Genomic DNA, 24,216 nt, shown 5'->3' on the forward strand with positions numbered 1-24,216 from the left:
TTCGTGATGCTTGTGTTATTTTTGTACTGTACCTTTTCGGTTGCCCTGAATCCGAAGTGGGTAATAACGGATATAATGGGTTTGTGTAGTTACTAAATGATTGAATTAAATGATGATAGCATGAATTGTTTTTATGATTTTCTTTTTATGTAACTATATGCATACCAATATTTTTTTAAAAATTGATTAAAACTTTTATTCAAAAATCTTTTAAAAATAAAAAGAAAACTACGGTGTTTTTGGTTTGTTTATTAAATTTTAAAAAACCTTCTAGTCATCAAAAACGATAAAACTTAAGTTTTTCCAAAGAAGGACAAATAGGTTACAGTGTATTAGAATAAATAATATACGAAAATAATATTAAGTGAAAGACCAAGTTTTTTTTTAAAGATATTCCCAATTACAGGGTATATTACATACGAATGGTCGACTATGTTTGCGCCATTGCAACCTACATAGAACATCAACAATATCAATTCGAGCTGTAATCAACAATTATCCAGATACAATCGATGCAATTTAAATCGATTCCAAATGAAAAACAAAAAACTTTGTTTTTGTTTTAGGGAAAGATCATCCGCATACTATATTAAAAACTAGAATATAATGTAGTTTTATGTGTGGGTGTTGTATGTTTGTGTGCTATACTATACAGAGAATCGGATCCAGCGATCTATTATACTTTCGCACACTACCGTCTGTTGACCGACATCAAAAATGGGTGCGAACTTATCGGGGAAGGTTCGCTGCAGGCAGCTGATCACCGTGTCGGTTAAATAGTAACGGGACGGCCAGCCGCACTCGCAGGGCGGAATGCACCGAACGCAGCTATTCTCGGAGGCCAACCACTTGAAGTGGGGCGAATTCATCGGGGAATCGTGTAGAACGCTCAGAATCCACGGCAAACGGACATCTTTTGCATTCCAACAGCACTCACAGGGCGGCATGCAATCTAGGCACACTTCCTCATCTATGGAGACCAACTCTCTAGCCCATTTCACTTCGCGCCGTTTTGTTGCTGGCACTCGGCGGAATGGCTGCACTTCCTTGAATTTCCGCTGTCGTTCCCGTGCTAGCCACAGCGTCAGCAGATCCCAAAGCTCCAGATCGGGCAAGCGCTCCCTGATGAGCTGCATGCGCCTGTACAGATCTGATCGACGTACGTCATCATAGTTGATGCCCGTCTGCGTGTGCCACAGCAGGTACAGCTCGTTGGGCAGCTCATCAGGGAGCGACACTTTGCTCGAAAATTTGGTCAGCTCGAAGTGGAAGAGCATCCGTATGCCATACGCAATGTGCTTAATGTGCTCAAAGTCTTTGATATTCATCGCCGACAAGGCAGCGGCGTCCACCAACAACAGCTTCCTGCCCCAGATCTTGTTCACCTCAAAAGTATTCTATTAGGGTATAATTATATCTCGTATGCAAATTTTGCATTTAATTTTTATAAAATTTTGAATTTGTACTATAATAGGCAATGACAGCCTAACTCACCATATACTGGGGATAGCCATATCTGCGAATCCATTTCTTAACGTCAGTGTAGGTCCAGTTGAAGACTGATGGCAAGGGCAGTTTATCCACAGCATTAGCGGCCAGTTCGACAAGGGATGTGGGCTGAACACGGAATTGAATTGGATGGGCATGATGATCGAAGCCCACATGTTTTGCAAGTATGGACTTTGTTCGATATTTGTATTCCTTTCTCAATCCATGGCGCATCTCATTCCATTGATGCTTCGCCTTTCGATATTTGGTATCCGATATTCCATATAGATAGGGCATGTTGAGTGTACTTGGTGTGTATGCGTGTTTTGGTGTATTAACAAGAAAGGACTAACAAATACTGTGTTAATAACTGAAAGTGTCCGAAATAAAACACACAAAACAAACAGAAAACCGGTACAACTAACATATTAAGTTTAGCTTACTACTGTAATTCACTCGAATTTCGATAGATCTCTAAAGCAGTTGAATTAGTCGTTTATGATATAGGATGAGAGATGCACGTTTTATTTATTATTATTTTAATTTATTATCTTTAAGCTATAAGCAAATAAGGTATTCAAAATTACATACCAAAAATGTAATATATAACTATATATTCATTCAATATAGTTAACTATATATATTATACTATAACTCATATCTCACTATCATCAATCTTAATCTATTTTCGATTTCAGTTCTCAATTACGCAGTTTCAGAATACCGACACAAAACCGCCTCAAACCCGTGAGATCTAGGCCGAGCCAGGTAAATGTGTACAGTTCGGTTTAGCTCAAATGTGTACAGTTCGGTTTAGCTCAACGCCATATCATATTCCCAGGCTAAGCCCCTCTAAAATACTCTTCGAGAACATCTGCTCAGTTGTGACTGAATGCACTCAACAATAACAACAAGAGGACTAGAAGACTCAAACTATTGGCCAGGTAGCCTGGCCTGATCGGTTTGAATTTTGTTTTTTGCAGTTCCGATCTTAACGGTAGCTGCGCTCAATGGCCCTGATTGGCTGTCAAAACATGGTCAAGGGCATCGCCTTCCACAAACCCGCATGTTGTTTTTGATACTCTATCTGTGGGTATCATGTACTTAATATCGAATATGTGTATTGATAGCAAGAGTATCCGCGTGTGTTAAAATCATAAAATCATAAACCTGGTTTAATCGTCAATTTCTAAGATTTTTGTCAGTCTCATATTTGCTAATCTGCATATGTTCTGTTTTTGTTAGCTTTAATCATTTTATCAAATCAAAAGTTACGCTGAATTGCCTCTTAAGACGAGTGTCTAGACTTTTATTCTGGAAAATCTACTTTCTCTAGAAAATCTAATACTCTATTCTTATCAATTACGGAACAGTCTAATATAAACCAAACAGAATTTTATCATTTATCTCTTTATCAAATGCTAAACTAACTTTATACCATTCAAAACTTATATTTTATTAGTTACTCATGGAAACAGCCAGTCTCTCTAGTAACTTTATGTTCTGTTTTCTGTTCTCTTGAAGAGAATTCAATTTGCGACCTGCAAATTCAACCTGTTGTCACATTTGTTTTTGTGGCATTTGCTGTTTGTGTTATCTGCGAGACTTCGCACTTTGAAATGAAATCGCTTTGGGGCAACTGCCTTGGTGAATCACCAGCCAAGACAACAACAACCCCGCCTCGTGCCTCGTGTCTCGTTCCCCGGCGACTCACGTGACGTTCAACTTGCGGGGGTATTTTTACTTTTTTTTTTTTTTAAACACGTTTTTATTTACATATTGCTTTAGTATTTGATTGCTTTTCAGACTTTTTCGCGCTATAATAAAGCACTTCAGTTAAATAAATTTGTTATGTCTGGTCATTAGCATACGGCCGTAAATTATTTGCAACAGTTTCACCTGAAATTCAAGCCGAACCAAATTCAACAAATTCGTCAATGTTAAAAGATTTTAAACTATTATTGTTGAACAATTTAACACATTTATGTATGTACAAATGTATGTATGTATAAGTATGCTAATTACAAAATTCCAGCAGCAATTAGCTTTAGGGGTGTCGCATCATCTTTTATCAGTTAGACTTATAAATTACATGAATCATGCTGCATACCAAACCTAACAGCAGACGGCGGCTCCATAATTAACAAGCATCGCTGTCGCTCTCTCTGTCGCTGCCGCAGTCGCCGTCGCAGTTGCAGTCGGCGTTGCCATAGCCGTCGCCGTTGAAGTTGCAATCCCCTTTGCAGTTACAGTCGCTGTCGCCGCTGGCGTCGCAGCTCCATTTCGAGACAGCGCAAACAATTATGGCACATTACTACAGTTTCTATATATAGAGCTACACGACAAACAGGCAATACTCGCCTTGTTCTACGCATTTCTTAAGATTTTATATTTTTAACATTTTTAAAATGAGCATAAATTTTAACATTTTAACCTGTAATAATAATAATAACTAAAAATATATTTAGAAATTCTATATTTAAATCTTAAGTTTATTTTTTCAATACTTGATTTGAAGAGTCTGAAGTATACATACACATGTATGTATGTACATGTATGTAAGTCATTTATAGAGTAATTAATTTTGTCTTTTTTATTGAGAGGTAGACATCAGCAGCACATACATATTAACGAATGTCTCCTGTACATAACTACCAACTAGACTAGAATGCCGCAACAACACATAACAACAACAACAACAGCATCAACTACAAACACATTTCACTTTCATTTAAAAGGGGTGCTCGTAAGCGCTTTTGATAGCCGCTCGGATGGATATGGACATTGGGACTGGGGACGGCTTTAACTATAGAGAACGACAGCGACGCCTGCATGAAAAATGAAAATGATATGCCCATGTATGGAGGGCAGCAACAAGCGGCAGCAACAATAAATTAAGATTCTATTTTTGTAGCTAACTTGAATTGCAACGTTGCATTGCCGGGTGCTGATGCTGGTGGTCAACTGGCCATGCAACAAGTTAGACCTAAAATAGAAGCGAAGTGGACACATGCGGAATCTCAATTTGTGAAGAACACACATACATATACACATGCACGCATGCATGCATATGCATGCACAAGAACATGAAAATTAAAAATGCAAATAAATTGTTAACGATAAAAGCTCAAAATTCCACATGCACGTGTGTGCGTGTATGCTGCGTGTGTGTAGCTGTTCTTGGTCAACGTTCAACAGCAACAGCGGCGCTGACGGCAACGCCGCAGCAACGTTCGCCACTCGAGGAGGCCACTTCAGTCACGATTTCACATTGTTTGGTCAGCATTAAGCTGACTGAGCAGTCGCAGCGCAGCGCCACCAAGCGACGAGCCTCCTTCGCTGCGCACTGCGTCAAGTGGCCATCACAAACTAATGTGTTCGCGTGTATGGCACATTTCTTGTTGTCTCTTTTGTGGTCATACTGGAAGCAAAAAAGTTGAAACTGTTTTTCGGCAGCACAGCTTTTGGCTAGGCAGAAAGAGATGCAGCGACGCGTGCAGAGTTCAACTTTGTGTCTTCTCTCTTTTTTGTGCAAACTGCGCAGTCGCAGCTCTGACATGAGACGAGCCTCCTTTCTGGTTCGCTCTCAACTGTGTAAGCGCATATGTATGTACATATGTGTGTGATACACTCAAGAAAAAAAGTTAGTTAAGCCGAGAGAGAGAGAGAGAGAGGCAACGGGATCTGCCTGCTACTTGTGTTTGCTATTTATATTGAATCAGCAAAAGGTGCAAGGGGTGCGTTGATTAAACGTTTAAACATTTTATTTGATGAGCCCAAATGCCACTTCTGCTCAGCAATGGCTTTTGCAAACATTTTATGCTCTATCCTTATGACTTTCTTTATTATTATTGCGCCTGGCTATGCGCTGCGTATGCTGTATACACTCAAGAAAAAAAGTTGGTTCTGTCGTGGACTGTAAAGCTATTCGTTATGCAGACATTGGACACTGAGAGGTCGCGACGGCGAGGGTGGCTTAATTACACGTTTGAACACCTTCATTTCTTTCGGCTACGTTTTATGGTTTTCTTATGATCATTGCTGCCAGCTTGTTACTTTTAATTAAGACAAATTTCATGTCATTATGGCAACTTTATGAGATTTTAGTGTTATGTTGGATGTAAGAGAATTGGTCAAAATAAATTGAAAAAAAAAAAAGTATATTCTTTTCTTGCTAATTGGTTTTTCTTGGGAAGAGTCTGTGTTAAGCCTCTTAAACGATTATCTCATTGACTTGACCTCACCATGGACACCAAAAATTATTTTTCTTTGATTAAGTGATTGTTTATAATAATTTTATATTAATTATAATAATTGTCGTGCCATTTTTGAATATAAATATATTATATATGTACATTGTTATATTCCTTATTTGCATATTAGATTTACGTACATAAGTATTGCATATAATTTATATTTGTCAAATACATACACACATAGCTTACTTACACTTGTTATGTTCTGTCTATTTTTGTTACGTCTGAAAGACGTGTTGACTTGTTTGCACTTTTTCTATTTTTCTTTTTTCTTTTTTGCTTTGTTTTGCGTCAACAGCAGCAGTCGGGCCCCCTAATGGGGCCTGCCTATCTAGTATAAAAATAATATACGCACATACATATACATGTATTTCACAATTTCAAAAGACGCCAACTTGTTGTTGCGTTGTTGTTGCCAACGTCAAAATAGAAATTAAAATGATATATAAATATATTAAAACAAATATTACTTACAATTGAAACGGATCATGAAACGACGCAAGAAGAAGAAAACGGAAGATCGAAGCACAAGCCACATTTAAAATCCATCCATAATATTCGCAGTTCGAGCGTCTGCTGATTGCTGAGAGTTCAATTTTGATTGATGTCTTGTTACAAAATAAAATTAACAAAATACATACATATATATATGTACATGTATGTCAGAACAAAGAGCTTGAATGAACGTGAACGTATTATATAAAGAAGAGCTACTGACGAATGGCTTGATACCCTTTTAAATGAGTAGTCGTAAAAGATGTCGAAGAACAGTTCATAAAATATTTAATTGTGAAGTGGGACGATTCTTAAAGCCATCTCAACTTATCCCAATACAATATGCTTTTTAAAGATTAGAATGGATATTCTCATAACTTGAAATATAAACTGAAGCGTTGAAAAATGTGTATAAGAGTTCAAACCAAAAATATGCTGAAAATTAAACAAAAAATATATTTATATGATAGGATTTTCTAAAAAAAATGTTATATTTGTGTTTAAAGCCATTTAAGCTTCTTTAAACGACCCATATACAATTTTCTTAAAATATTGAGTTTTGAATATAACGCCTATTACTAAACAGTTTCCAATGGTTATTTAATGTAGTAATCTGATTCACAAGCTTCCCACAGAATGTGCAATGACATATAATTATTGAAAACTATTATATTACATAAAATACGAATAGCTCTTAACGCATTTCGACAAATCAGGAAAATCAATCTATATACTATATATACATGCTTATATAGTTCGATTTACAGTTGACTGAACGTCAAGCTTATTACGTCTTTATAGAGTGTATGCAAAATGCATGTGGAGCACTTCCACTCGAATTGCACTGAGTAAAAATTCTAGATTTGTTTATTCGATGTCTCAACACGCTGCTACATTGTCTATCTCTATATATATTGATATGTATGTATTACTCTAGTGATTGCTGACGTACCAAGCGCTCTATTTAATATATTAAAGTCCAGCTCATTTCTACGTGGCTTTTCGTGGAAACGCAAGCAAACTAAATAAATATCAGGGGAATGCTCTAGAGGAATGCTTCACTCAGCTCTGAGATAATCTTTATTTGACTGGTGGTTTCATTAGGAAATTGGCTGTACGGCATATTAGAGTGGAAAGTCCATTTTCAAGTCAAATGCATATATAAGAACTCACAGCCGACGAAAAGCGATTAAAAATATTTAATTAAATATTTTAGTAGATTATGATCAACATTGTTTTATTATTTATCACATTTCGTATTATGTCTTAACTTTGACATTTTTTAGATTTCAACCTAAAGTTCTGTGTTTTCAGATTTGGTAGAAGTCCACTGAGCAGTCCAGAGTCGCTTTTAAAACAATGTTTTAATATTTCTTTACTGCTAATGCCCACCCAAATCAGCTCGCTCTGTTTGCCCAACCCGCACAGGGTATAGCAACTGCTGATCGTCACTTTGCATGCGGCAAACCACAGTTCAATGTTGCTGCTGCGGCTGCTGCTGCTGCTGTTGCTGCTGATCCAATCGCCTGCAATTCGAATGCGCATGGAAATGATTTAATCAATTGAATGATTTTTGCCTGGCAGAGAAATCGCTCAATTAATGGCAAAATGCGCAGCTTAAATGAGTTCAATTGCTCGCAATGGGCGTGTGGCAACAAGAGGGGGCGTGGCCGTGCAGCCATTAGACAACCCCCGGATGAGGATGTGGCGCGTGTGCCACTTGCCGCTAAGACTTTCAACAGTTTTGCATTAATTAATTAAGAACAATTTGTATTCAAGTTCAAAGCCATTAAGACAAAGTATACAAAAAAAAACCTATAGACCCTATATATAGAGTATAAATATGTAAGAGACCTTGTTGCCAGTAGGATTATGTTTAATATGACCTTGAGTTTAAGCAATTGCTTAAGATAATGTTAAGCAACATTTTCACAATTTCTAGTTTCTAATTCGAGAGGCAAAGCAAAACCAATGTTTATTTTATTCCCAATATACATATAGGGATATTCATGTCTTGTAAAACTGTCTTTTAATATGACCTTGCAGGTTTCGAAATCAAATTTGACATTTATTTAACTATTGCTTAAGAAAATTATAAAAACTTAAAACAATATCTAGTTTCAAGTTCGAGCTGCACGGTAAAGTTACATGAATTTTAGAAATTCAAATAAGTAGAAACACGCATGAAATATCTTAAGGACATTAGGCAGTGTTATTGGCGTTGTCAGTGTCGTTGCTTAGCTTCGTTTCGCTTTGATCAATGGCCTCGTCCACCGTCTCCCTGGCCTCCTGGTTCCGCTCAGCCTCTTCTTGTCGCATTTGTCGCTCCAGCAGTGACTTCTCCCAGGCCAGCTCGAAGGGATATTCGAGCGGCTTCAGCTCATCGGGGCATTCCGTTTGATTGGGCACCGTCGCCTGATTGATGGAGGCGCCACGTGTATGAATGCGCTCCAGCATGGCCGCATTATGGGTTTCCGCATTCAGCGCGGTAATGAACTCGAACAGCTGCTCCTTGGTGTAGATGTTGGGCAGCCCGCGACGCTCGAAGAAGCTGATAATGTTGTCGCAGTCACGCATCAGAAACTCTAGACCGCTGGGATGTTCGGGCTCCACGCTCTGGGCCACATCTATGAACCAGCACTTGCCCTCGTACCAGAGTATATTGTATTCACTAAGATCGGCATGCACCAGCTTCGCCTCATTGTACAGCTTATGCATGGCCGCCACGATCTCCTCGTAGGCGCAGCTTAGCTCAGCGTCGCTCAGGCGTGCATCTTTCAGCTTGGGTGCAGCATTGTGATTGTCACCGATGAAGCGCATGACCAGGACATGTTTCTTCAGCACCACCACATCGGGCACATTGAGGCCAATGCTCTGCATGCGCATCAGATTGTGCATTTCCTTTTCCGCCCACATGTTAATGACAACGCGATGATTCTGCTTACTGAAGCGATCCTTGAATCGATAGTCATCTTTGATGTAGCGATCCCGTTGCTTGAACTCATTCAACGTGGTCTTGAACACCTTTATCGCACACTCCTTGGGCAGCAGTTCAGCTGGCATCAGCACTCCATTGCCATGGCCGTGCTCATTGGTGCCCGTGTAGCTGGCATCAGAATTGGCGTGCAGAATAACTGCTTCCTTGCCGGTGGAAATGATGCCATTGATTTGCTCCAATATCTGATTGTTGATCAACTTGTAGAGCAGCAGACGTGTGGCAGCATCCACGCCCATTTCAGCTGTGGCTACCTTTTCCTTGCGATCCGCACGACCTCGACGCGAATAAGCTTTCAGCTGATTGAAGACCTGTTGGAGTTCGTTTAAATACAGTCAAATAATCGAGTAAGTTTAAATATATATATATATAGAAGAAAGTTATATCTACCTTATTGGATAGCTTCATATCGAAGCAGGCGCCATCGCCCGTTGGAAACTCCGGCGGAAAGGACATTACACGCTGTGCATTGCGCACACCGCAGAGCTGTGGATCGTGTTTGGTTATCATTTCGCCCTCTTTGTCCAGTTTGAAGCCACACTTTGGTATGGCGTCTAGTATCTTTTCGTTCGTCTCAAAGCAATCCCAGTCCTGTTTGAGGTACGCTAGCTCATCGTCCTCTTCGTCGGCACCCGCTTCAGTGTCGTGCAGAAATTCAGCATCTCCGCTGCGCAGAAATTTATTGAGCGTCACCGTGACCTTGGATTGTTTATTTTGTTGCCGTTCGATGCGTCGCAGCTCCTCGTTGTACTCGTGATCGAACTGAGACTGCAACATTTGAGCTATGACTGCATCCGACTCAGCTTCATCTTCCAGCAGGCTCAATAGGCTCGCCGGCAACGGTTCGGCCTGCTCCTTACCCTCGTCATTGAGCAGCATCGAATAGTCCTCCCATTGGCCTGCATCGCTTGGCGGCAGCTTCTGGCTGGCTTTAGAAGATGTGCTGGCTATATTTGAGTAAGTCTCAGCATTTATGGGCTTGGCAGTGGGGAGTGTTTGGTTCTGTTGCTGCCTCTTTTGCTGTTGCTTCAGCTCCTGATCGTGCAGCCGATGAGCATACTGTTCGGACATAATGTCCGCCAGGTTGATTGTCTGCACGGGCTCATTGCTGACCTTGGACCAAGGCGATGACATCCTATAGAACCTACAAATCGAATATTATTATTTACAATTTACAGGAATTTGGAAAAGAGACAAACTTTTTCACAGGCTCGTTTTACCCTTGATCCCCTGTTTACTGTTATTGGATTACAATATGACCAAGCTGCCTGCTTGGCTTTTTTGTTCTATTTTATTGAGAAGTGTATTGAAATTCTCTTCAATTACTTTGTTTCCAGCTTTTCAACTTTTTGTATTTTTCTATGTTGTGAAATTAAAAGCACATTACATACTCACAAAAGCTCTGTTATGCTGTGGAGTGATTATATTAGGTGAGGAGCATGGTAGAAGCAATTTAAAGAGGTGCGCTTACAAAAAATTTTGGCATCTTTGTGCTTGATATGAGAACGTTCTTTTTATATTCAACCAACTAAGAGTTTTTGTAAAGCTCGTACCTTATACCTTATGCTATTGTTGTAAAATTCAGTATTAATGTTATTTTTAATCAATGCTCAAATTAATATTGTTTCACTATTATATCAGCGACTATTTAAGTATATGAAACTCGTAGATCTGACGTCATAAATCAGTGTGGTCACCACTGTTGCTGCTGTTAAGATGTTTTCTTAACCATCTGGCAGCACAATCACAAATATCGATATGTAATCGATGTCGGAATTGCAGTACAAAGTGGAATACGCAAAAGTATCGATGTCTTCGATACTTTTTGTTGTACTTGTACATTTTTCGCCAAAAATAATAATAAAAGTGAAAAGTTAATGTATATTTGTTGTACAAATACAAAGAAAATGTTGTTGAATTGATTGGCAAATTTGCCATTAGACGGCCGTAATAAAATAGAAGTGCAATACGTGGAAACGCTGGTAAGGGCTTAGAATAAAAACGCGTAGCAAACGCAGCACAAAAAAAGAAAAAAATCAAAATAGAATTCCGAATTTAGAATATGACAGTGACGGACCGAAAAAATTTTCGATTTGAACGCATTGGCTGTCCCCATACGTGTGTGTGTGTGTTTGACTCTGTACATGTGTCTGTGTGTGTGTCGAGGGGGAGACTTGGGGGTCAAACTTGGGGGAACACAACCAGAAGCAGCGAAACACAGAAACACAGAGATCGGTAGAAGCAGCAAAAGCAGCCGCCGCAGCAGCGACAGCGCCAACTGATTTCCGATTTCGTTTCGTTTTGCGCGCGAGGCGAGAGTCGCCGTTTCTGTAGCCGTTGCCGCCGCCGCCACCACAGACGTCGCTGCCGCTGCCGCTGGCACCAACACCACCACTACCACCTCCGCCGTCACTAGCCTCGTCAAATTTCTGATTTTCTGTGCTAATTTACGCTTAATTTGCGCCGCCTTTTGCTATTTGCTCTCTTCTGAGTGTGTGCTTGTGTGTTTTCTACTATTATTATGTCTTTTCTGCTTCACACTTGCTGCAACAGGACAGCCCGCTTTTTTTCCATTCTTCTTGCTTGTGTGTGTGAGCGTGAGCGCAGCTACAGTCACAGCTTTCGTTATCTCGCCGCACCGCAGCTTTCTTCGCCTCACTTGGCGAAATACTTTTTTTTTATGCACGCAGCCGCTAAGTGCATGAAAAAGGAAGTTAGCTTTGCATGCCATTGCTATATGTATTGTAAAGTCGTATACCCGACCGAGTAAGGTTTTTGGAATCTATGAAAATCAACTCTCATAAAATTAAATATAAATATCTGAATTTAGGTTATGTTATGTTTTTAAAAGTTTCCTTGAAGATTAATCCAATCTTCCAGTATTTGATCATGTTTAGATTTGGATTTGAACGTAAAACTGATAAAATTATATTAAAATTTAAAATTTTTTAATCAATGTTGAAATTAAATTGATAAAATTTGATAAATTTTGAAAACTTATCTAAAATTTATTGAAGAAAAATGTTATATGATGGATAAAGAACAGTTGGAATTCTATCAAAAGCAAAACAAATAATGTAATGATTTCTTATATAGAGTTTTATATAAAGCGATGACTTCAAAGAATTATACCTGAAATTAATCATTACTCGGATGTTTCTTCTCAGGTATTGCTAGCATGTTGAGCATGTAAACATGTAACACAGAAGAAACATTTGAATGCGAATTTTCTTGGTTGGGCTACGCTTAACAAACTAATTTATATCAAATGCTGAGTTTTTGCCTGAAAAATGCATCATTACAGAACTGGTGCCGCAGGAAATACACGCGCATACCTAAGCCGCTTACTAAACTAAACTAAAAGCAAAAAAAAAGTCATATATAGAAAAGAAAACTACTCAGCAAATATATATTTTCCTGCCTGACTGCTTGTCTGCCTGCCTGACTGCCACAGTTTGAAGAGAGAAATGTTAAAGTCTAGCACAAACCCACAGGAATTGCGTCTGCCACGTCCCGAGGAACACCATCAGCCGCATCCGCACACGCAGCAGGGACAGCCGACGCATCAAGTTGCCGCCGTGATAGCCAACAATATAACGTCTGCAGCAGCCGCAGCCGCCGCAGCAACAGCAGCCGCAGCAGCAGCAGCAGCAGCAGGAGGAGGATCAGTAGTAGTCCCCACCAGCCACAGCATGGACACGCTTAAGACAACATTTCTGCCCAATCTCAGCATGGATCCGAATGTCATCAGTCCGCACTACTGCCCCATGTGCCATCAGCAGTTCGAGCGCATCCAGCATGCGGCCGAGCATATGCAGCTCTGTCATGGCATCTCTCTCAATGCGCAGAGCGCTCTCATCGAACAGCAGCAGCAGCAGCAACATCAACAGCAGCAGCAACAACAACAACAGCAACAACAGCAGCAGCAGCAACTGAAACCGCTTAGCTATGCGTGTCCCAACTGTGATGATAAGTTTGCTAGCGCGCTGGAGGTGGATGAGCACCATCGGCTGACGCATCAGACGGCATTTTTGGCGCGCTGCATTGTGTGTAGCGTTTATGGTGTCAATTCTGTGACGCAGAATCCCAACGAATACAAGTGCTCGCACTGTGGCAACGTGTTCAATGCGGCTATGTTGGCGACAGGACAGCAGACGTTTATGGATCATCAGGAGGCGCCGGTGACGCCGGATGAAATGCCAGCTATAGCGCCACGTGATATGAGACTGACGCCCGAAGAGCAGCAGCACCAGCAGCAACAGCAACAGCAACAGCAACAACAACAGCAACAAGTGCAACACCATCAGCAGGATCACCATCACCAGCAACTCGAGCAACAGCAGCAGCAGCAGCAGCAACAGCAGGAGCAACAGCGACAACGTGAACTCCAGGAGCAACAGCATCAGGAGGACCTGAGCGATCCGTCATCGCAGAAAGTGCCGCCCCTAACAGTGAAACTGCTAAAGAACGGCACTGGAGCAACAGTAGCACATCCGCAGGTACGATTTGCTCATGGAATACCGTTAACTATCATTATTATATTAGCTAGTTTGTAGTATAATATCGTCTAGTAACTTGTGCCTTTAGTATATAAGTCTAAAATATCCATTTTAAATACATCTACTTCACTTGATTGCAGGTCATCATTAAGGAGGAACCACTTAGTTTGAGTGATAGCGGCGATGTGGTCAATTCAGTGCCTGTCTATGCCATACAAGCGAATCCTGGTGTCCAGCCGGCGGGCTCAACTGGCGCCGCCACCAGCGTCCTGGTTAGCACGCAATCAGGGCCCGCGGATCTGGCGCATAAGATCCGGCATAAATGTCCCGATTGCCCCAAAACATTTAAGACGCCCGGCACGCTGAACATGCACCGCAAAATACACACGGGCGAAGCAGAGTAAATTCCACATTTATACGCTAACCTATTGAGAAAATCAACAACACAAAGATGCAGATGCTGCGAACAGTCTCGCGTAGCAGTCAAAAAATTGAGAGCGAGAGCGAGAGCAGAGCAGAGATCTTGATCCGAATTCTTGATTAATTGCTCAGCTCAAGTCAGCTCTTGGGCTCAACTGTTGAACGGCTGTTGGCAGCATCTCGCTTGATATTATTGTTTAAATAATTTACCATTTATTTACTATATATATACATATATATTTTTGTTTGTTTTCCTTAAGATCAGTCCCGAGGCTGAGCGTATGGGCGCGTCCTTCAAGTGCCATGGGACGTGGCCCATGCGCTCCAAACGTTGTTATTGTGTTTTCTCTATATATATATATATATTTCTCTCTTTCTCTCTCTTTTTCTTTGTTTAAGTGTCCAATGAAATATTACTCAGATAATGAATGTTACTAATCAAATTATTCTCATCTTTTTCTCTCTCTTGTTCTTTTTTTCTGTTTTTTTTTTTTACCCTGCACTGCAAATACTTTAAATATATTGTAAAAAATAAAACAGCGCCACGCCCAAAGAACGCCCCTACACGTGCTCCTACTGCGGCAAGTCCTTCACTCAATCGAATACACTAAAACAGCACACTCGCATACATACAGGTGAGAAACCATTTAGATGTGGCTTTTGTGGCAGGGCGTTCACTGTTAAGGATTACCTGAACAAACATTTAACGACTCACACGGGTGAGAAGCAATATATTTTCAAATCAAATCAATTCAGTCAGTCAATCAATCAATCAATCGACTCTCAAATCAACTCAGTCAATCAATCAATCAATCTCAACTCAACTCAACTCGACTCGTTCAAAGTGCAAACACACCAATACCAAAAAAAAGTACAAAATTAAGTAAAACCAATTTTCAATTAAAAAAATTTATATATTTATATAAAAAGTAAACTCTTATGCAAATTGCTTTCATATCCATTTGTCATACCAAATACTCAATATTCAATATATACTCAGTACTCGATACTTTCTCGCTCTCGCTCACAAACACAAGCAGACACACGCACACACAATCACACGCATACACACACACACACAGTGACGCCGAAGAGCATGGCAAAGCGTGGACCACACAGAGTCCACACGATCCACAAAAAGTACAGTTACGATCGGTTGGCGCTAAAGTTGTGCAGTCATAAATAATTTGAAGAAATTTGATTAAGTCCGGTTCGCATTTGCCATAATCTTCGATTAGTCAGCGCACAAATGCAAAATTTCAAAAATTGAAATAATTAATATAAATACAAAAATACGAAGCTTTAGCTACTTGCAGCAGAATTAGAAGTTATGCTTGTATGAAAGGTATAAAATTAAACAGATCATTAAATGTGATAATTCAATTAATATAAAGTTTCTAGACTTGGACATATTCTATATATATATCATTCAGGAAGTTATAAAGATCTAAACTAAAATTTAATCTAGTCGCCTCACTTATTATATGTTTATAGATCTGTCAAGATGAAATCATCATAAGATGATAATTTGTATACCATTTTATACATACATAGTATTAAGTTCTTCTGCAGGTACTCAATGAATAACCAAATGATAAAAAGCGAGTAAAAGTAATACCAGAATAATTCCAAAAACAACGTATCGCCCCGCCTCATCTCATTACGTAATAATATGTCTTTATAAAACGCATTTTAACACACAAATCCAACAAAATATATATATACATATATATGTATATATTATGTACACAACATAAATCATGCATAACTATATATATATATATATATATATATATATATATATATATATATATATATATATATGTATATTAATATATGTATAAATATATATATTAGTTTGATGATTACGTGCAAATCAATATATATGTATATATATAAATCTACATAATATATATTATATATATTTACTCTGTACCAAAATCTATCAAACGAAATGAATGTTTTTGTTGGAACTGCACGGCATCAAAAAAACCAAAAAACAAAAGAAAGGCATAAAAGTGTGCGGTGCAGCCGTTTGATAAATGCTAATCCATAGAATTGTATATTGTTCGTAATTGCAGGTGAAAAACCATTTCATTGTGGCTACTGTGAGAAGTCCTTCAGCGTGAAGGACTATCTCACGAAACACATACGCACGCACACCGGCGAAAAGCCGTACACCTGTCCGTACTGTGACAAACGATTCACGCAACGCAGCGCACTCACCGTGCACACGACAAAGCTGCATCCGCTCTAGGATAGGCCCAGCGGTGGCCGGACCATAGTTGACCCAAAGAAACCCACACAAGATGAGAATGTGGCCTAAAACAAAAAAAAAGCAAAAAGATAAAAGATAAAAGAAACTGAAACTAAAACGAACTGGATTGCGACGATTTAACAATTGGAGCAAGTGGAGCAACTGTAATGAAAGACCTTTCTAAAGACGACAACAATGATGGGAGCGGATAGATGGATGTACGGATGGATGGATCACAAGCAACCAACGACTGGCAAATCTTCGAAGTGCTGCTAGACACTAAATTAGAATTTTTACTATCAAACTGAAAAAAAAAAAAACAAAAACAAAAACAGAAAAACAATACTTATAGTAACAAATTGTACTACAATGGCGTTTTCTATTGATAAGCTCATTCAAAACGATATTTGATTTTCCTTTTATTTTTATTTGATATATATTTATATATATAAACTTTGTCATGTCAAGTCTTATATGTCATAATTTGTTATTCTCTGAGATTTTAATGCATATTATTTTGTATCGTACTTGTTAATCCTTTTTTTATAGCGCACACTCACACCTGCGCACTCACACACCCTCAAACCTACACCTAAAACTACAATACACCTACATCTAGACCCGCACATATATATTATTTATACATTATTAAGTGAAGTATATATTTTTCTATCAAATATTCTTATATTTTTTAAACTTGTTTCAAGCTAAAACTCATGTTGACGATATTTTTACCTACGCGCAAAACTTAAATTAGTTTGTTTTATAAACATTTTGCACACTTAATTCGAACAAAAAAAAAAAAAAAAAGAAGAAAAAAACCAACAACAAACTCTCAAGTTATTTATTCTTATACTTGAAAAATATGATAAATTTTTCAAAATTTTTACTAAAGAAATCCTTAGATAAAAAGGAATGAAAAGAAACGCTTTTTGCTTGATTTGCATACGAGCAGGATCTCGTTTGTTTGGCTTTAAAATTATTTACGAATTATAAATTATAAAAATTGTTTATAAACTAATTAAAATTACAATTAATACTGCTTAGTGATTTATTTAATATTGTTTGTTTTCTACTTTTTTTCTTTTCTTTTTTATTATAATTATTTTTTTTTTTTGTGAATTGATCTGCTTAACTCGTTTTGTACATTCTAAATAATAACCCGATTTGTTTGTTATAAATTATTTAAGTTCTTTTTAAGCGCATTTCGAAACGCAAGACAAAAAGTATTTAAGAGCAAATTTTATATAGAACGAAAATGAAATCTATGCAAAACGCAACACAGCTTTACGCGCCAAACTAGTTTAAAAAACAGAAACAACAACAATATATATATATATATATACATAAATCTATTAACAATTTTTGATAAACTAAGCTTTTAAAACAAAAAACAAAACACAAGTAAAACAGTCGTAACGTAACAAGCTTATATACATATATAAAGAAATATATAAATAATAATTGTTTTTGTAATATATGATAAAAAATAATAGTTTTTTTGAACATTTAAAAGATTTTTAATCAATTAATTTACTTGCAAGTTGTATGTACTAAAAACGAATTACTAATTTAACTAAACTGTAGCAAATGGAAAACGAAAAAACAAAAAGCAACCAAAACCAATTGTAAATTTTTACAAAGCAGATATAGTGTTATATAAATGTATAATGTACATCTAATATTACAGCTATATACTATTATTAATACACTCAAACAAAAGGTCTACCTACACACACTCACACACACACACACATAGGCACAGCAACAAAAACAAATGCGCAGCGCATGTAAAACCAAAATAAATTCTAAGTAATTAACTAATTATTGTAATTTTTATTTAAGTTTTAATAAACCAAGTTGACGATCAAAAGCAACCAAAAAAACAAAACCAAACGCAAAGCTCGCTTCTCTCAAAAACAAAAAATTATCAAATAAAAATAAATAGAAATAATAAATAAAAGCAAAAGTGAGAAACGAAAAGAAAAAAAATTCGATACGTACTAAATGCAAATAATAACTGCTAGATCCTAACTAAGTAAAACTAACTAATTAACTAACTACCAAATGATGGCGAACAAAGCAAGCAAAGTGAGTAAATAGTCTTAGAAATTGTAATTAAAGTTATAATTAAATTTATATTAAATTAATTCATAATTTGTATGTAATTTGCAATCTAAAAAACCGAAAAACTGAAGAAGACAAATGACAAAAACCAAAACTCTTGAAATCATGTTCAAGCAATATTTCAATTAAATTTAAAAAATAAGGAAATGAATTGAAGAGATCTATATATATATATATATATAGTAAACTATAAACGAATAAAGGTCCGAATTGTAGAAATATTATAAGAGCAGCGTTTGTATTAGATTCTCTTTGCATATATTTATTGACTGGGTTTTATATAGAAGTGTACTTACGTTGAAGCTGACTTCAATAGGAGCGATGATATAAGTGAGCTAAAATCTTTTTAGATGCTTTTTCTCAAGTACGATTAGATTCTAGTATAGTTTCCAATACTCCAAGCTGTACTAGGAATATGTACAAATTATGACATGCAAAAAGCGAGTAATAGTAGCACTAGCACTACCTAGTTATATACATATATAAGCTACGTATGTACCTAATTGTACAGACCCATCTTATATATATTATATATTTGCTGGTATAACACCTTTTTGTATTTGCTATGTTTAACACTGTATATCATAATGAGTACTAGAATACTACTATAGGTCATATCATGGCAGATTATGAGCTTTTAGCCATATGTAAGTTTAGCTTACCTTCTCTTAAAAATACCCAAATATATATTAGATTTTGTCAGTTATGTCATATATGTATGTGTCATATGTAGCTCGCACAGAAGAAATCCCTTAAATAGAACTTCTCTCTGAGCCCAAAGTTTAATTTTTGCATTGGTCCCACTTCCTCTTTAATGTATCCTTTGGCGATTCTGTCCACTTGCTCCATTTTCTAGTTCCAAATGAAATACACATTTTTAATCTTTGATTTAATCATTATTTATGTTTATTAGTATCATTTTTTGTTGTCGCTCTTTTGGTTTTTGTGGTTTTTCTTTTCTGTTGTAATTCATTTTTGAAATTAATTTGCGTTACAATTTTTTGTTTGTTTTCATTTTTTCTTAGCCCTGCCCTTGCCTTAAACGGGAATGCAAGTAGACAAAGGATTACAATTTGTAATTATCGCATGATTGGGGATTTTTTTTCTCTGACTTCATTTATTACATTTAATTACAATGAACGAATATTATGAACACTATCACACTTGCAAAATGTTTTTGTTTTCTTTTTGAATTTTCGAGAAAGATTCCTTTGCAATGAGCAACTAAATCTTAGTATGCCATCTATTCTTGTTTTCTTTTTTAAATTTTTAATTGTCATTATTTTATAATTAATATTTTTTTAAATATATTTCTTAGATTTCTTTGTTATTGTAATGCTGATACACACACATACATTATTTTCAATTACATACATTCCTATATAATTAATATATTTATGTATATATGCCATTTAGTTCAATATATCAATATTTTATACACATACCTCTTTGATCAAACGCAATCAAAAAGTTGTTTTTCATTTTATGTTGTTTATTTTTTTAATGCTCAACTTGTTGCATGCATGTGTGTCTGTGTTTGTTTTTAACTTGTTTTCAAAAATTGTTTTCCAATCTTTTAGGCCTATATATTTACATATATATCATATAAATGCCTATGTACTGTATACTGTATGTTTTTAGATGGATTTGGTAATCTTTTTTTCCTTGTTCTCATTTATTTGGACTTATCTATTTTCCATTTAAATGTCTTATGTGGCTATCGGAGTAATACAATTTCAAAATACATTTCAAATGTACTTCGTTCTTTTATTTTCAAAAAATAATAATAATTTGTTGAAACAAAATTTCATCTCAATCAAAGAAATTTTTTAGTTTGGACAAATGTTTTTTTTTTTCTTATTTTTCCTTTAACTACTAGACTATTATTAACATTCAGAACGATCGTTAAACCTGCCCCGCCCCCCATATTCTTAAACTGTAAAATTATACAACAATTTAATAATTTATTTACTTTTTCAATTTTTTGTTCGCTCTGTCAGAAATTTAACAAGTGCCTCGCTTTGATCGAGTATTTTTTTTGTTATTATTATTATTTTATTTATTTATTTTTTTTCAATTTCGCATACTTCAGATATGCACATAAATCATTATGCATATGCATATATATATATATGCATGTATTGGTATAGTATATACGCTGATTAGTTGCTGTGGTTTTACAATATATCTTTCAGTATATTTATATATATATATATATATATAATTATATAAAGTACATACATATTTTAAAGTCTAGGCGTCGATTGTGTAAGTAGTTTAGTTAATGGGGGAAGGACTGGAAGGGGGTTTAGGAATTTCAAGAATTTCTAGTATGTGTATAAGTAAGTATTGCCTATAAGCTCAAATTTACAACTGATTTACGACCATTAGGAATTGTCTTTTGAGTTTTTCATTGGATATTTTTATTGCGGTTGACAAATGATAGGCAAATTATGAAATATATGTATTTTCTTTAGTTACTTTCAAGGAACTCAGTTGAAATTATTTCAAAATAATAGAGAGTAAAACAAGCAGTGTTAGACAACTTATATTGCTGCAACAATTTAACGTTTACCTACACAGGTGGGCTCTGTATTCAACACTTCTTCTATTTCTTTTTGATCATCATCTTCTTGCTCTTGTCACATTTGAATAAATGAAAAACAAACAAACAAACCACACGCACAAAAACAGCTCTTAAAAATTTATCAAAATTGTACAAAAATTCATTTTCACATTTTCATTTGTTGTTACTCAACACTGCTTCATGACACACTCTTCGTCTTCTTTTTGTTAAAATAAAGTAATGTTTTTTATTGTTTGTATATATACGATTCTTTTTTTTGTTCATTAATTTAATATATTTTTAATATATATTTTTTAACATTTGCTCATTCTCATTGCAAAAAATTAAAGTAATTTCTTTTATTGTTTGTGTTGTTGCGCTATTTGTTATAATGCTGCACCTAATTCTCAGTTACATACATTCACATATATATATATGTATATAAATACTATATATACTATATACTATATATGTGTATATAGCATTAATATATACCTAGTTTTTGTTTTGTGTTTCTATCATTCTTTGAGTTATTTACAAGTATTTGGGGGCGCATCGTTCAAGGTTTACTTGGAGTGCGAGACAACGGAATGCGATACCATGGAATGGGATAGCATTGAATGCGATATGCCCGATATTTCGGCATAGGTATCTGTCGGCCCCTCGCCACTGCAAACTGAGTCCTCGGGCGTGCGTGATGGCTCCGCTTCGGTTATCTCAATGTCCTGATGATGCTTATTGCTGCGATGTTTGGCACTTAAAGCCTGCGAAAGGTTTTTCTACATATTATATAGGGCAGTTTCTCGATTCAGCAATATAATTTTGTTGAGTGCATTTGTTAGTTTTTTTTTGTTTTGTTTTTTTATATATATATTTTTTTTACTTTAGATTTAGTTTAGATACGAGTATGTATGAAGTGCTTTTGGGTGTACATGCATGTTTGGGGGACACTGTAGACAGAGACTCAGAGGACACAGAGGTACAATCAGTTTTATATGTATTTTTTAGTGGGTTTTTTTTTTGGTAGCTTAGGCCTGCATGCTCAGTGGTAGTTAAAGACTTAACGATATGTTACGTTGAGTTAGGCGCTATAGACAAACGTGCGCAATTCTATACTTTAATTAATTTATATATTTTTTTTTAGGTTAAACACAACACATAGTTAGGTTATGTTTTAGATAGAATTTTCTTTAGGTTAGCTTTACGTGTATTTAACAGTGAGAGAGACAGACAGAGAGAGAGAGAGAGAGAGAGACTGACGTTGCTTACCTTATCTTTGCTGCCCTTTTTCTACATATAGTTTATTTTTTGGTTTTTGTTGGTGGGTTTGAGTTTTTGTTTTGTTTGTTTCATTATATAATACAAGTCATGACAAGAACAATGATATATATATATATAGATATTTCGTATTAATATTCATATATATTGACACCGAAAGATTTTACAAGTGAAAACGGAATTTGAGAGAGAGAGAAAAAGAGAAAAAGAGATATATAGATAGAAAGTGGGAGAGCTTGGGCTTTGATAGGGGTCTCGGGCTGGGAAAACTTGGTTTTTGCGTTTTAAAAACATCGAGACAACTTTTGGCTTTGCTTTGCAAGTAAGAGCTTTGTTCATTTCACTGGCTGGACTGAGCTTGATGTAAATGTATTTTACAGTGAAGACGCTGACTTGACGGCCAGTTGATCTTCAGTCACTTACTTGCAATGAGAAGCGGCGGTGTCCCGCCTTGCGACCGCCGCGCCTTTTGCTAATATGCGGATTATCCTGGCGCAGTGTCTTGTTCTTCAGTATCTCCAGTTGCGTGTACAGTCTGCAGTCGGGCGGAACGGAATGGCAATGAAACGTGAACGTAATCGGCACTTTAAAGTTCGCTCACCTTTTGAGTTCGGCACGTATATCCTCGGGACTCATTTCGGATATGGTCAGCTCACCAATGTCGGGATCGCCCAGGCACAGGCCCGCATAGCCACCGCCCAAACGTTGGCCGGCATCGTGTGACGTACCCTTGAAAGCATCCACAGGTAAACGCATTGATAGATCATACGCAAGCGAACGAACCTGCAAGCTATGAAGATGCAACAAACACCGCAAACCACACACTCAGCGTACCGTACGGAAACGGAACGGAACGGAAACGAAAACGGAAACGGAAACCGAAACAAAAACGGAAAAGCTAACGCTTAACGCTTGAAACAGTTGAAACGGAAATGGTTAAGGAAACGGAAATTTTAACTGAACATCAAGGGTTAACGTATAGAAAATCAGAATTCATAAATATTCAGAATTGGTAAAAGTATTGAAGAAGAAATTTTTAGTGCGCTTTGTGTCAAATTGTGTATGAAACTTGTATGAGTACACTCAGAGAAAATGTTTGCGTAACTTGTAAGAAAAACCTTAAATAAATTTTTGTTTTTAATTATAAAACAAATATATGAAATATTTAATGTTAATTAAGTATTACATACTTAGAAATTTAATTTGTAAACTTGAGATGTCTCTCAATGAAATATTATTAATTAATTTTTTCTTTTTCTTTTGAGGTAGTTTTCTCTGAGCTTGATTAGTGTTCTTTTATAAATGTGTGTCTGTTGGGGCGTGGGCGTGGTTATGTCTCTTGTGGTGCTGTAAATGAGATAAACATAGGTCAAAATCTAAACATAAATAGCGACGAGACTAAACGTTATTTTGGACTTTCGCTAAGAGAACTACTTTAGGTTAGAGAGATAGACAGTGAGTAACATGGCTAAACAAAGAGTTACAGAGAGAGGCAGAGCGATAGAGAGAGAGAGAGAGAGCAAGTGAGAGACACATAGATAGATTGTAATGTGGAAGAAGAGAATACTCTATAGTTTTGGTATACATGTTGGGTATTAAAGGAAACCGATTTTTGTCATTATAAATTGTATTGTTGTCTTAGCTGTTGTGTGTTAAGTAAATACATGCACTCACACACACTCGCACGCATGCAGCCATAGTGTTGGTTAACGTCTTAACTAAAGAAAAGCGAGTACAGTTGTGCGAACTTAAGAACTCGGGTGCAGTTAGAACGAAATCATACGCAACACGAGATGAAATCAAGAACTTTGATAAATACATACAGTAAACATTCG

General features: G+C 36.6%; 4 protein-coding genes across 19 annotated transcripts in view; 1 reads left to right on the forward strand and 3 right to left on the reverse strand.

Moving 5' to 3' along the window:
- Nucleotides 1-560: 560 nt before the first annotated feature.
- LOC108658503 (uncharacterized) lies at nt 561-1,961 on the reverse strand. The gene is made up of 2 exons (XM_030385576.2): nt 1,495-1,961; nt 561-1,397 (listed from the first exon to the last, which is right to left on the reverse strand). The coding sequence occupies exons 1-2, from the start codon at nt 1,783-1,785 to the stop codon at nt 648-650; spliced, it is 1,041 nt and encodes a 346-aa protein (XP_030241436.1). The 5' UTR covers nt 1,786-1,961; the 3' UTR covers nt 561-647.
- A 6,307-nt stretch (nt 1,962-8,268) lies between these two features.
- Nucleotides 8,269-10,605, reverse strand: LOC115563094 (serine/threonine-protein kinase RIO3). The gene is made up of 3 exons (XM_089257322.1): nt 10,434-10,605; nt 9,625-10,378; nt 8,269-9,545 (listed from the first exon to the last, which is right to left on the reverse strand). The coding sequence occupies exons 2-3, from the start codon at nt 10,366-10,368 to the stop codon at nt 8,442-8,444; spliced, it is 1,848 nt and encodes a 615-aa protein (XP_089113448.1). The 5' UTR covers nt 10,369-10,378; nt 10,434-10,605; the 3' UTR covers nt 8,269-8,441.
- A 406-nt stretch (nt 10,606-11,011) lies between these two features.
- Nucleotides 11,012-18,625, forward strand: Cf2 (Chorion factor 2). Of its 7 annotated transcripts, none has more exons than XM_089257325.1 (6): nt 11,012-11,216; nt 11,788-11,947; nt 12,729-13,733; nt 13,886-14,133; nt 14,694-14,872; nt 16,235-18,625. In XM_089257325.1, the coding sequence occupies exons 2-6, from the start codon at nt 11,915-11,917 to the stop codon at nt 16,408-16,410; spliced, it is 1,641 nt and encodes a 546-aa protein (XP_089113451.1). In that variant the 5' UTR covers nt 11,012-11,216; nt 11,788-11,914; the 3' UTR covers nt 16,411-18,625. The 7 variants fall into 7 exon arrangements, with proteins under 7 accessions (XP_089113451.1, XP_089113449.1, XP_030241401.1 ...); XM_089257323.1 differs by having other exon boundaries at nt 11,014-11,216; nt 13,874-14,133; XM_030385541.2 differs by lacking the exon at nt 11,788-11,947 and having other exon boundaries at nt 11,014-11,216; nt 12,402-13,733; nt 13,874-14,133.
- Nucleotides 18,626-19,648: 1,023 nt separating this feature from the next.
- Nucleotides 19,649-24,216, reverse strand: part of smog (G-protein coupled receptor 158 smog) — a 31,778-nt gene continuing 27,210 nt past the window's right edge. For 4 of the 10 annotated variants that reach the window (XM_089257314.1, XM_089257316.1, XM_089257317.1 and 1 more), the window contains exons 12-15: nt 22,983-23,164; nt 22,805-22,916; nt 22,373-22,393; nt 19,649-21,882 (exon numbers count right to left, since the gene is read on the reverse strand). In XM_089257314.1, the coding sequence (XP_089113440.1) occupies nt 21,670-21,882; nt 22,373-22,393; nt 22,805-22,916; nt 22,983-23,164 (528 nt within the window). In that variant the 3' untranslated portion in view covers nt 19,649-21,669. Of the gene's footprint in view, nt 21,883-22,372; nt 22,394-22,804; nt 22,917-22,982; nt 23,165-23,646; nt 23,729-24,216 lie in introns of those variants that run through there. The other 6 variants (XM_089257319.1, XM_030385529.2, XM_030385530.2 and 3 more) reach the window with 6 other exon arrangements.

This window comes from Drosophila navojoa, chromosome 3, assembly GCF_054131105.1.
Source record: "Drosophila navojoa isolate 15081-1374.11 chromosome 3, UAZ_NAV_1.0, whole genome shotgun sequence".
Lineage (NCBI taxonomy): Eukaryota > Metazoa > Arthropoda > Insecta > Diptera > Drosophilidae > Drosophila > Drosophila navojoa.

Excerpts from the sequence above, each read along its gene's own strand:
- LOC115563094 (XM_089257322.1), bottom strand. The coding sequence starts at position 10,368 with ATGTCATCGCCTTGGTCCAAGGTCAGCAATGAGCCCGTGCAGACAATC. Across the intron at positions 9,546-9,624 it reads ATATGAAGCTATCCAATAAG|GTCTTCAATCAGCTGAAAGC; the intron begins GTAGATATAACT and ends GAACTCCAACAG.
- LOC108658503 (XM_030385576.2), bottom strand. The coding sequence starts at position 1,785 with ATGCCCTATCTATATGGAATATCGGATACCAAATATCGAAAGGCGAAG. Across the intron at positions 1,398-1,494 it reads ATGGCTATCCCCAGTATATG|AATACTTTTGAGGTGAACAA; the intron begins GTGAGTTAGGCT and ends ATACCCTAATAG.
- Cf2 (XM_089257323.1), top strand. The coding sequence starts at position 11,915 with ATGCACGCAGCCGCTAAGTGCATGAAAAAGGAA. Across the intron at positions 11,948-12,728 it reads CTAAGTGCATGAAAAAGGAA|GAATTGCGTCTGCCACGTCC; the intron begins GTTAGCTTTGCA and ends ACAAACCCACAG. Across the intron at positions 14,873-16,234 it reads ACATTTAACGACTCACACGG|GTGAAAAACCATTTCATTGT; the intron begins GTGAGAAGCAAT and ends TCGTAATTGCAG.